Genomic DNA, 12,713 nt, shown 5'->3' on the forward strand with positions numbered 1-12,713 from the left:
TTCCTCCCACTCAGTTTTCCAGCCATTTTTTTGTTTTGTTTTGTTTTTTGCGTTCGTGTATATGGGTCTATCAAGATGCGTGTGTGTACACACTTATACCACAGTATAATTGTATTTTTTACTTTATGATTTATAAATGCTGTAAATGAAGTTTTGTTATTTAAAAAGTTAATAAATAGTGAAAAAACGTGTACTAATAATTATTTTAGTCAGTTTTCAGTATGTACTAAACAGACCTCCATCCATCCATATCTTTCCATTCTTTTAATCCACTGTATCCCTTTTGGGGTCACGGGGCTGCAAGAGCCTAACCTGGCTGTGGGGCGAAGGCGGGGTTCACCTGGACAGGTCGCCAGTCCATCACAGGGCCACTAAAACAGACTTTATTAGCTCAGATGTTTTCATGATACCAAACAGAGGAGCTCCTCAGTAATTCAATCTGGAAATTCAACATTAAAAGTTATTTTTAAGTTATAAAATTAGCAACAAATGTTCATGTCAGACACAAATACGTTTGTTTTATTTCTGGCTAAAATGAAGAATAGTAATTTCCTCCATCATTTTTTCATTGATAAAATATTAGCTGAACTTTTTACATGAGAGCAAATCATAGAGTTTACTTCAATCTTCAGATGCAGGCAGACGGAAAAATAATTTAACCTTTACTATCATAGTAGTAGGTTTACGTGCTGTAATCTGGATTTAGTTGTTTAAGTTAGAAGACGCTTCACCTCTTATCCAAGAGGCTTTGTCAATTCTGAATTATCTGGTAAAAGAGCTGGTATATATGCGCTCATGGGGGAGGAGTCAAACGTGAAACTGAATGGTATCGTCAACTTAGTCTACGTGTTTTCGGGTCGTTAAGAGTCCTTTGTCCTCAGCTGGGGGTTGGGGAGCCAGTGACTCCCTTCCCAAACTGGTCATCTCTTTCAGCTGTCAACGACCCAGGTGGAACTGGTTCGGTTTGTTTGGGTTTCAGAACACTGCCGTAGATGGATGGAAGAATAAACCTGAGACCACCAGTTTCTCGTTTACCATCTTATTCAGAATTGACAAAGCCTCTTGGATAAAAGGTGAAACATCTTATAACTTTAAAAACTAAGTCCAGATGACAACCCCTAAACCTTCTACTATGATGTAATCAAACTGGATGAATGAGAGTCTTCATAGACATTAATCTTTACTAATTTTTGTATCTGTTTTACATTTATGTATATGTAAGCAGTCACAGCAGGTATAGAAGTATTTACTTTGCTGTTCTTCTACCATATAAGTTGTTGGCAACTTCACTTCATTTTTGTTTCAGCTGTCACCTCAAATACTCACTTTTCCACGGTTCTTTGAACTCTTTCCGGTTTGCTCGACTGCAGTGAGCCGAGGAAACTCTTAGCTGCCAAACTGAGACGTCAATGGCAGAGTTTGTGTCTGTGTGCCGTCTCCAGTGCTGGGCTCGTTTAAGCTCTTTAGGAATAAACTTGACAACGGCAGTTCAATAAAGTGTCGGCACAAAAGCAAAAGGGGTTGGAAATAAACAGGCCCAATCTTCATGGCAGGAAGTGGCTTTCTCTGAAAGAAACACTTCCAGAGCAGCATATCAAGAGTATGATCAATGCATCATATTTAAAGCTGATCATCATTGGAAAGGCAGAGCAACAGTGTAATTGGGATTTAAATTTCTGCAGTCAGTCCATAAGCAGGGTTATTGAGATAAAGCACATAAAAAAAGAAAAGAAAAATTCAAAAAGATTTTCAGATAAAAAGACAGGTTCTGTACCTAATAAAACTTCTCTGTGTCGGTTTCAAGCCAGGCATCTTTGAGCAGAGTGTCTGTCTCCAATGGGGCAGATAAAATGGGACACCTGTCAAAGCCTTGTATGTGTGGAGGTGTTTGACAACCCCATCCCCTTAGTCATTTCTGCTGACTTGGCATGTCAAATAAGGATTAAACCTCTTTTTTGAGCTTAATTTAGAGGAAGGAGCAACGACGGAAAGCCTTTTCAACTCTTGGGCATTTCTTTCTTTGGGGTTCACACCAACCAGAGGATGCTTATGATTTTTTTGCCTTTAGAGGTGTGGGTCAACACGAGACGTTGCGAAAGGGATGAAAGGAAATTTCCATAATTCTAACTTAAATTTCACTCAGAAGCTCTAGTTAGAGCAAAGGCCGGGATGTCTTCATTCCTGCAGCAAGATCTTAAGGAAAAGGGCGCGTTTGGAGTACGCACACCAAGTCAGCATCAATCGTTTAATCCTAAGTACAATACAGAAAAATCGGTGGTAAACAAAAAATACCTTTTTATGACAGGCAGGAGAAAAAAGAAAAAGAGAACATGTATGAGGCTATATGACAGAAAAATCATTCTAGTCTCCAGACAAGAGACACCGGTCATTTTAAGCTGATGATCATGACAGTACAGGGAGTCGTTGGGAGGCTTTTAAAGTGCAGAAGATGCTCCAACCGGGTCAACGATGAACCACACGCAAATAGGTCCCTGTAAGTTTCTTCAAGTACAATACAGCTTCGAACTCTGAAGAGTTAAACTCTGAGTTTTCAGTGGAAATCTACATTCAGCCAAGATGCAGATGTCCTGACAATTCTTTAAAAGAGTCTACATCCACCTCAAGAAGAGCCTCAGACTGATTATTGATAATCACTAAGTGATAATGCATCAAGGACAAAGTAAAAAGCAGAGAGAAGCAATGTCCACAAGGTGCATGTGACAGCTACAACTGAAGCTTTGGTCCTTTTCACTTGGTTTCGGAGAGCTTTGCTAGGCTGGTTTGGCGGAAGGCTGCTCGGTCCCTCATCTCCAACACACAGTCACGAACCATCTCTGCAAACATGGAAGGCCAGAGTTTATGTAAAGCCTCGCCCTTCAGGTTAGTGTCTGATGCGCTTTGGACCAACTCCTGGAGGTACTGATCGATCATGGCTGCCCGCTCGGACGACTCCACAGAGCCCTCCTGCAGAGAGGAGACACAATAAGGAAGGCCAAACCTGAGACAATCTCACAGTTACAGGCCACACATATTTTCAAAATACCTTCAAAACACTCAAAATTTGAAAACTGCTTAAGATTTAGAGAAAATCAGTGAGGATTTCTGGACTGTAATCTGTTGTCGAGTGCTGCTATCAGGATGTGTTGTGCTCCTTCACTATGCAGCTTTCAGCCTTTTGTCTGTTTGGTTTCTTCCTCTCTGCCTCCAGTGTAATGAAGCAAATTATTTTCATTTAGTTACCCCTGTATTTATTGTCCTTCATGTCTCTTCTTCATCATCCATTCATATTAGTTCACCTGCTCAGTCCAGCCTTTTTCTATGTCCTAGTAAAGTCCAAGTCCCAACCAAATTTCTAACATTTAAACCACCATTTCTGGTCCTGAATCCTCTCAGACAAGTCTTTAGGGTCAATCTCTGGCACAGAGCAAAATGGACAACATGAACTCAAAAACAACTCAAGACCGAACAGCTTGTGATGATTGAGTGATAACTACTCATAAGGCTTGTTTTATAGAAATTTCTATTTGCACGAGCAACATGGTTTAAAAAAATGGTCAGGTTCCTCAGGTCTCTCTTTCAAGTAGGCAACTACATCTCACCACAACAAAACTCTTTTTAATAGTTCTGTCAATCCCATTTATGGGTCTGGACTCTGTCTACATCCTCAAAGCCTAATGGAGTCAATCTGAAGCTAACAAAGTCAGAATGTTGTCTGTCCTAAATGAATGAAACCAATGTGCCCTGTTTGGTGTCTTTTAGCAAAGCCTAAATTAAAAGGATCAAAGATGCATTGACCACCAAATATCTCCTTTCATCTGTCAATGGGCTCATGGATCTGGTGGTTCAGGCGAATTTCAGAAAACGAGAGTGAAGTTTGGAGAGAGGTATGAGGGCTTATTCTCACTCAGTATTTTCTGCTGCTTGCAACGAGGGTTCAAGCCGTAGAAAATCATATCATCCATGGTTGACATGACTGAACCCGTACAGAGAAGGTCCCAAAAGTGAGACCTTAAAAATTTACAAAGTAATCCCTGACTGCAGGTCCGAAGTAAAATCTAGTTCTCATTCTTATTTCCTCATCTCAAGCCATTATCAAAAGGGGATTTTGGTGGGCCAGTCATGTTGGTGGTATTAACAATTGGGGTGCAGCTTGTGCAGATATGCCAGACCCAAACCCTCTCTTATGCCATGGTCCGGGTGAATACTCAACTCTGATTGGCTGTTGGGTGTTGATTAAAAGGTGATAATCACCAGTGATAATGCATGCCTAAAAAAGAAGTTCCGGTCACATAACATAAATGTTCTATATCACTGCGCTGGCTTGTTTAAAATAAATTGTAGCTTCATCATCTGGTCAAAAACAGTGGTAAAATGTGAACTTTCTCTCTAAACTGAGGCTTTATTTAACCCATCGTGACAATTAGTATATGTATTGCTTTCCTTTGCCGCTGCAGTCGAGGTCTAAGCGGTACGTTGTCATGTTACCGTGACAACGTGCCGCACCACGTAAGAATAGTCCTAAAAACTGATTGAATATATATTTCTTTTGAAAATGACCATGGTAAGATAAGGTAAACATTTCAGATGTTCTCCATGCTGCGAGAAGAAGAACAAGGGAACTATAGAAGGAAACATGTTCGTATACTACAGCACAAAGGAAAATATGTCTCAGCTTCACGTCGGACGGTTCAGACTTCCACGGCGTGCGTTAATTTCTGATAATGTACACTTTGTCTGCCATTAACCCTTACATAAAGATAAAGTCCAAATAACCACTTGTGTTTTATTTTTCTGTCCAAAATATGACCAAAGCACTTACGGTAACTTTGTTCATGACCAGCTGTGAGTCCTGTAATCCTTTTCATAAAAATAAAAAAAAATTCGGTAAGTTAACCCAAGAGCCGGTCCGTGTCAACCTTATGTGTAATGATCTGTAAGCAGCTTTGGTAGACCTTCAATTTAAAATCATACATTTTTCCAAACAAAAACTTAAGTTTTCTACAGAAAACCATTGTGGGCAAATGTACTTTGGAAACATTATTGGTAGGAGCTCCCAGTTTTATGTCTGCAGACTCAATGAAAAGCACCAACTAATCAATGATAACTTTAGTTATCGATAAACATCAAAGAGAAGAATTAGAGGCCAATGTTTCAGAAAACACTGCTGGTAAAACAATGTTATTCTACAGTAATGTAGGCTGTGTCAAGTAATGGCAGATAAAAAACATGGTCATATGTGTGAGGTTTAATTTCCCTCATCTGAGATTGTCCTTGGAAGTGCAAATAAACCACAGTAAATTCTGTTTGATGACCTTCAAGTTTATTGCAGTAAACATGGCTGAATGTAATTTACAGTTATTTTAAATCCCAGCTTGTGTTTCCTTCAGCTGTCTGTTAATATGAGCTGAATACAGTAAGACTTAACAACTCGCTAGACGTCTTGATCCAAAAAATAAATTTGAAGCTGCCCAAGAAAAAGAAACGTGGAAATATTTGAAAAAGCAACTAATCCTAAAACCAAAAATTAAGATAAATAAACCGATTGATATGTATAAATCTGAAAGAGTTAAAAAGACATTTCTACATGAGGCAATGGTGGAGAGGTAGAGCGGTTGACCTCTGCCTGGAAGATCGCAAGTCCGGTTTCGACCCATGGTCAAGACACTGAACCACCCTGATGGTTATGGGTTGGTTCGTGTGTGTTTGTGTCTGTATGGGAGAATGGGACTGTGACTGTAAAGTGCTTTAAAAGTATATATGCCATGTACCATTTAAGTCTTTGGGATTCTAGAAAAACACATTGAGAGTGACCATCTTGGAATGATGAAGACTTTAAAACACTGGGGAACCAGTAAAAATATGTTTAATTAACAAAAAAGTCCCACTAATATAAAAAGAACTCCAAAAATAAGGAAGGAGTACATAAGTTTTGATGTAGGCCGTCTGTTGTGTCTTCTGTATGACGACTAAAGGAAGCTGAGCTCACCTCAGGGCTCTCAGCGTTGCAGTCCCTGCTTGGGTAGTTGAAGAGTGCTCTGCTTAGGCTTTCACCCAGGAGTTTTCCATTTTCTCGTAGGTCATCTGGACTCAGCCCCGCCCGCCGGCCACGCCCCTCCAGCAAGAACTGCAGCTGCCGCTTCCTGAAGGGGAAAGACACAAAAAGACAACTGTGATGACACAAACCAGAAAAATTCAATAATATATATATATATATATATATATATATATATATATATATATATATATATATATATATATATATATATATATATATATATATATATATACACACACACACACACCGGTATATTAAAAATAAATAAAAAACAGGGAAAAAAATCTAAACTTTTCAGTTTCCACGCTAAGCAGAATATTAAATAAAAAGTTTTCAAAACATGACTTAAAGTACAGCAGGTGTTGCAGTTTTACACTGCTGAAGTCTAATGTTTCGCCCCAACATGTTCAGTGGGTCAGTGCCAACATGTAGACATAATTAAAGCAAGCTGTAGGCAAATAGTCTATGTGAGATGGTAAAGCTTTTAAAACGTCTAAGACCATGGATGCTGAAGCACATCAGTGTTTAAAGAACACAAAACTGACCGATTGCCTGTGCGCATGACTGTCAAAATCACTTACCAAAAATAATTGTATTTTGATTAGAGCAAATATTCATACATTCCTGTGCTTAATTCACATTTCAATATGTTAAATGTTATGTGTCCACACCGAAATTATTTTTGTACATTTATTGTTTATGTTTTCATGCTGTTTACAAAGTCCTTTAATCCTATATTTTTTTAGATGTGGATATGGTAAGTTAAATCATTAAAAAAATTGTACTCTAGCAGAATAACAGAATACATCTGTGCATATAGTAATTTCAACATTTCTTATATCAAAACGATCAAGGCCAATAATCTTGACATTTCTATGACTAGAATGTTTATAAGAAAAATTTACTAGCAGTCATAAAGCTGTGTAAAATAGTCACTGCAACTGTGTCTCAATAAATGCTCCAGCAATACTTCCACAGAAAACCTGGATCTTCAGCTCACTGAACTGTGCTGTGGAAACTTGAGAAAGTTTTGTCATATTCTTTAAAAGGAAAAATTGTTCATATGCAATACAACTTTGGCCTAATTTCTCGCACCTCTTTAAAGAAACTGTAACCAGAAAATTGATTTTAATAAGGGTGACATGCAGCTTAATCTCAGACTGTTGCAGAAAATGGAAGAAAATGCTTCAATGCTGAAAATATTCTGAACGTTAACAATTATTAGAACGTTTAAATAAAATTGTTTTTTATTTTGTGTCATCTGTTATTCATCCAAAACAAGATGAGTGCAAGTGTGTCTGACATTTTAAGCTTTAAGGTTACAAACAAAGGCAGTTTTTTTCCGACAGTGTGCAGTTCAGACGGTCTTTGATGTATTCATATTGACACTCAAATCATACTGACATGTTGACAAAAATACACTCAGACATAAGACCATGTACAAAAGAAACTTGCTGAGAGATATTCAGAAGGCATCTGTGTCAATTAAACCATTTTTATTTTCTAATATTTTTTTTTCTATAATTTCTATATGTGTTCTCTTTTATAAAATAAAATAAGACACACAAACAATGCAAAGCATTTCACTTCCACAATCAATCCTTCCAGATTAATTTAGCTGGGGATTGATGCACTTCCAGAATTATATATCCACACATGTTGGTTTTTCTTTTAATGTTCTGGTAAATTCTTTGTGTATGACAAAGTACGGTATTTTTTTTCCAATTGTGTATTTTAATCAACTTAGAGTGACAGAGGTTGTTAGTTCAGATGGAGAAGAATGTTTGTGTGCATGTTCCAAGTACCCACCCTGAACTTGAGACATTGTCTAATTCCACTGGCTTCTCTGTGCCAGGTTGTGTCTGACTGCTACACACACACACAGCTACACAAAGGCATGCACACACATGTGGAGAAGCCAACGTCATCCCAAGCCAGAAGGTATTGAAAAGTCCACTCATTCTTGATGCAATTAAATACCATAAATAGTCCAAAGACGAGCCAACTCCAGTCGAGGAGGTGCTGGTAAAGGGATGCTGTGTTTCCAGCTCTGTCATCGGGTTCTCACCTTGACTCCTCCAACAGGAGAAGGAGACGGCAACGCGGAGTTTCCGTTGCGGCCACATGACCAAGTGTTCCAAACACGCGCTCTGCGCTGATCACATCATTCATGGTCACCTGAGGTTGACAAACACACAAGACAACATCTATTCACTCGTCTGTGTACCATACTGAGCAGCGATAAACAACAGTTTAAGCTGTGACAGCAGGTATACTTAAGTTTGTTTTTCAAGTATAATTTAAGAATTTTGCCAGAAGACAAACTATTTTGTAAAGAGGTCATTCTTGGCTTAATAAATATAGTTAGTACCGGTACCGAAATAGTTCCACATACTGATAAAAATAGTTTCTTCCAAGCTAGATAGAATTCATCTCATGCGTCAAGTGACTTAATTATAATTCTCAAGAACAGCCTCTATACAGTTATGTGCTCTTTGCATTTTAGAATTCTAAAAGTTGGAGAACACCAACAAACTAATGTTTAATTATTCTAATAGAAGAATTTTGTCATGCTTCTTTTTCTCTAATCTGCCTCAGTCAGATGAGGAAAGTTTACCTAAAAGAACTGTTTTATTTGCCTTTTATTTATCTAGGTAGCCTAATAAAAGTGTACACCTTACCTCCTGGCCATTGATCCTTTGGAGGTTGAAGTGGTACAGGCGGTAGATGACAAATGAGCGCCACAGTGTCAGACTGACCACCGGATTGCCCTCCGGGTGGATGGTCAGCTGATCGAGACGCCTCACCTGAGCCAAGGCCGCCAGCTGAGGCAGGCGGCTGATGTTTGTCTCCAGAAAGATCAGATGCTGAGGAAAAGGTTATAAGATGCAGTTAAGTGGAATGAATGGGAATGGGAGTGTAGAAAAACTAATAAAAGCAAAAGTTTAAATCAGAGACCAAATGTCTGAATGACACCAAACGATGCCATTCAGGTATTAGCTCAAATGTAAAAACACTTTCATTCTTTCTTTTCAATTGAAATAAACATAATGTGAACTCACTGATAGGTTTGGGAACTTGACCCTTATTCTCGGCAGTGAAGGTATGATGCCGTCAAAGTTTATGTAGCGGAAGGTTATGACAGTGACGGCACCTGCAGTCTGAACACCCCAGCCCCTCTCCAGCGCCTCCAGTGCTCCCAGTCCGAATAAACGCAGGGTGTCTCCATCCAGCTCTGCCAGGTGACTTTCAGACAAGGACAGGCTCTGGACGCTACTGCTCCCAGTCTCCACAAACCTGGAAAAACACACCTTAGAAGTCAGTCCCGGTGTGTCAAACGCAGTTTGTTGAGTGGTGCTGTCTTTTCCAGCAGTTTGTTTGTATTCTCCAATGCAATGGTCAAAGGATCTTGTTGTGATAATAAGGTCATCAGAATCTGAGCAAAAGTTAAAAAGCCATTACAAAGTTTAACTCAATACTACAAAAAAATTAAGAAGGCAAGGCAAGTTTATTTGTATAGCACAATTCGTACACAAAGTAATTCAAGGTGCTTCACAAAACAGAAAAATGCATTAAAATCACAATACATCATAGAAATAATCAACGTAAAATTTACTTTAAAAGAAAAGAAAAAAAAATATTGAAAATTGATTTAAAATAAAGGAAGGAAAGGAAAGAAAAGTGCAGATAGGACCTTTCAGTCATATACACGGCTAAACAGAAATGTTTTAAGTCTAGATTTGAACATGAACACAGAAGAGGCCTGTCTTACGACTTCAGGGAGGCTGTTCCAGATTTTAGCTGCAGAATATTGAAACGCTGATTCCCCTTGTTTAGTTCTGACTCTGGGCATCAACAGGAGGCCGGCTCCTGAGGTCCTCAGAGTACGAGATGGTTCATATGGCACTAACATGTCAGAGATGTACTTTGGTGCTCGGCCATGGAGAGACTTGTACACAAGCAGAGCTGCTTTGAAGTCTGTTCTTTGAGGTACAGGGAGCCAGTGCAGAGACCTGAGCACAGGACTAATGTGATCATACTTCCTGGTTCTGGTCAAGACTCGAGCAGCAGCATTCTGGATGTACTGAAGCTGTTTTACAGCTCGTTTGGAGAGGCCGGTGAGCAGGCCGTTACAGTAGTCTAACCTACTGGAGACAAATGCATGAATAAGTATCTCCAGGTCTGGCTTTGACACTATGTTTTTGATTTTGGCAATGTTTTTCAGATGATAAAATGCAGCTGATGTTACTGACTTGATATGGCTGTTAAAGTTCAGGTCAGAGTCCATGATTACCCCTAGATTTCTGACTTGATTTGAGGGTTTAAGAGACAGAGAATGAAGGTAGCTGCTGACACTTTCTCTTTGTTTCTGTGGGCCAAAAATAATAACTTCGGTCTTGTTTGAGTTTAGCTGGAGAAAGTTGTTCTGCATCCACGCACTGATCTGTTGGAGGCAGTGGCTGAGTGAATCCACCGGCCCATATAGAAAATGTTCAAGTTGGTTGAGTCAGACGCAGAAGGGCTGGCAATCAGAACATGCTGTGCTGAAAAAAAGTTACTGCTGTCTAGGTCCTGCTCAGAGATGAGGCTTCCTGTGATGGAGAAGAGTTTATTTTCATATCAAAAATCAAGTTAAAAGTTTGTAGAAGAAACAACTTACCAAATATCAAATCTCTTTGTGCATAAAAATGATAAGATATTTATTTTACATTCTCTCCCCCATGAAAATGGAGGGCCAAAATATTTCACTCTGGAAAAGGTTTATGAAACAGAATTATGAATTTATAGATCACAAAATACATTTTATTTGTAGAATATACATATATATATATATATACATATATATAATTTTATTGTATTTTATTCTTTTTACTAAGCAGGAATCACTGCATAATACTAAAGTTATACCATTTCAAACATGTGAGCAGGAGGAATGAATGATTGGTGAAACATGTTCATTCTTGTCAAAGAGATATGTGAATGGTCAAGATGCCTTAGTGCAGGACAAAGTAAGAAGATAAACAGTCAGTCCCTTGAGGATCTTTCCGTTTGTGTTTGACATCTTTCAAAGAGAGAGGTAAACGAACCACAGAAATGGTTAAAGTAGTTTACAGCCAGAGATAACAGTTCCTGGTAAATATAAGTATGTGTTGCTCTTGAAACACTTGAAACTAACTGGTCATTTGTGTGCAGAACACCTGGCAGTGTGTCTCTATGAGAAAAGGGATTTTTCAAAGCAATGGACATTCGTCAACTTTGACTACTTGTAAATCACTAATGTTCATTTCTGCGGTTAGGTTAGAGGTCGGGTTAGGGTGCGACATTTATGGATGGCTAGAAGGAATGAGAAAATTCTGATCTAGAACTAGAAAGAAGAAGAAAAAAACAGCAACAACAGATTTAATTGTTGGCATTCTTCAGGAAAACAATGTATGTTTTTTCCCCATGGCATTTGTGGACAAATAAAAAACTGCAAAAAAAAGCTTGTGTTGAGTATTTTTGCTTATTGTGTCTTTGTTTAAATGACCTACATAACTGTCGAGAGGCAACGCTTGATAACAAGGAGGCCATTAGAGACAGCCGCTCTTCCTCAGTTTACAACAGTAGGACTAAAGATGAATGTGTCCTTGTGTCACATGTTCACCCTCAGGTCAGCAGAGCTGACATGTTCTCCACAAAAGCTATTCATGAGGCTTTGTTCTTTTTACACCAGTTCGCTGTTTATGGAAATGAAGGTCAGACTGTTTGCATCTATGAAACTTTTGTTTTGGTTGTTAGAATTACAATTCCTTGGTGATCACATTGAAACCTTTAACACTGGAGCTAACGTCCTTTGTTGACGTTCTTCGAATTACTATAAGGGTTGGTTTATACTTCAAAAAAAAAAAATCTAACAAGACTCATTGAAAAACAAACATTTTTAACGTTGATCTGACAGCAAGTGAATTATACAGTTGCATAATCCAAGTCTTTCAAAATTCAATCCAACTTGGACCTAAATATGAAACAAAGCGGGAGCTGCAACTCAACAAAAGACCTTATATATCTCTGTGATGAATGGATTGTGAAAGGAAGTGTACATCTCCAAGGTGGCGCAGATATTTACTGTAATTTCCGAATTGTAAGCCGCTACTTTTGTCACACGCTTCTTTTGTCACACGCTTTGTCACACGCTACTTTTGTGCGGCTAATTTATACAATTTTTCTTTTTTTTTTAATGCATTTTTTCTTACGGCCGCTAGGGGCGCTCGAGCAGAAAAGGAAAGAGTGAGACAAGGGGGAATACGGTATATGTGTAAAGGAAGATGCAAGTTTAATGTAAATTCCCGCTTTACGAACAGACACTCATCATGGAAAATGCAAGAAAAAAATGCATATGACACAGCTTTCAAGTTAAAAGCAATCGTTAAAAGCAGTGTGAAAATATCCACCATCACCAACGTGTTTGGAAAAGCCACTCTGCTGCGTGACCGAGAGGACAGCGCATGCTCAGGCGTGAATTTGCCTCTGGATGAGAGTGACACTGACAGCGACAACGAAGGAGAGACAGAGAGTGTGGCGAAGAATATCTGATGCTATTCCAATCCGACACTGAGGAGGAAGCCTTCCATGGTTTTAGTGGACAGGAGGCTGCACGCACGCACCTATGAGTTATTGC

General features: G+C 38.8%; 1 protein-coding gene across 1 annotated transcript in view; it reads right to left on the bottom strand.

The window, feature by feature from the left end:
• Positions 1-1,948: 1,948 nt before the first annotated feature.
• The window catches only part of lrrc49 (leucine rich repeat containing 49), a gene marked incomplete in the record, with an annotated part of 18,528 nt that continues 7,763 nt past the window's right edge, over positions 1,949-12,713 (bottom strand). The window contains 5 exon segments of the mRNA XM_023953652.1: positions 1,949-2,964; positions 5,987-6,140; positions 8,124-8,233; positions 8,737-8,922; positions 9,118-9,352. Coding sequence (XP_023809420.1) covers positions 2,749-2,964; positions 5,987-6,140; positions 8,124-8,233; positions 8,737-8,922; positions 9,118-9,352 — 901 coding nt within the window.

This window comes from Oryzias latipes, chromosome 3, assembly GCF_002234675.1.
Source record: "Oryzias latipes chromosome 3, ASM223467v1".
NCBI classification, from domain to species: Eukaryota; Metazoa; Chordata; class Actinopteri; order Beloniformes; family Adrianichthyidae; genus Oryzias; species Oryzias latipes.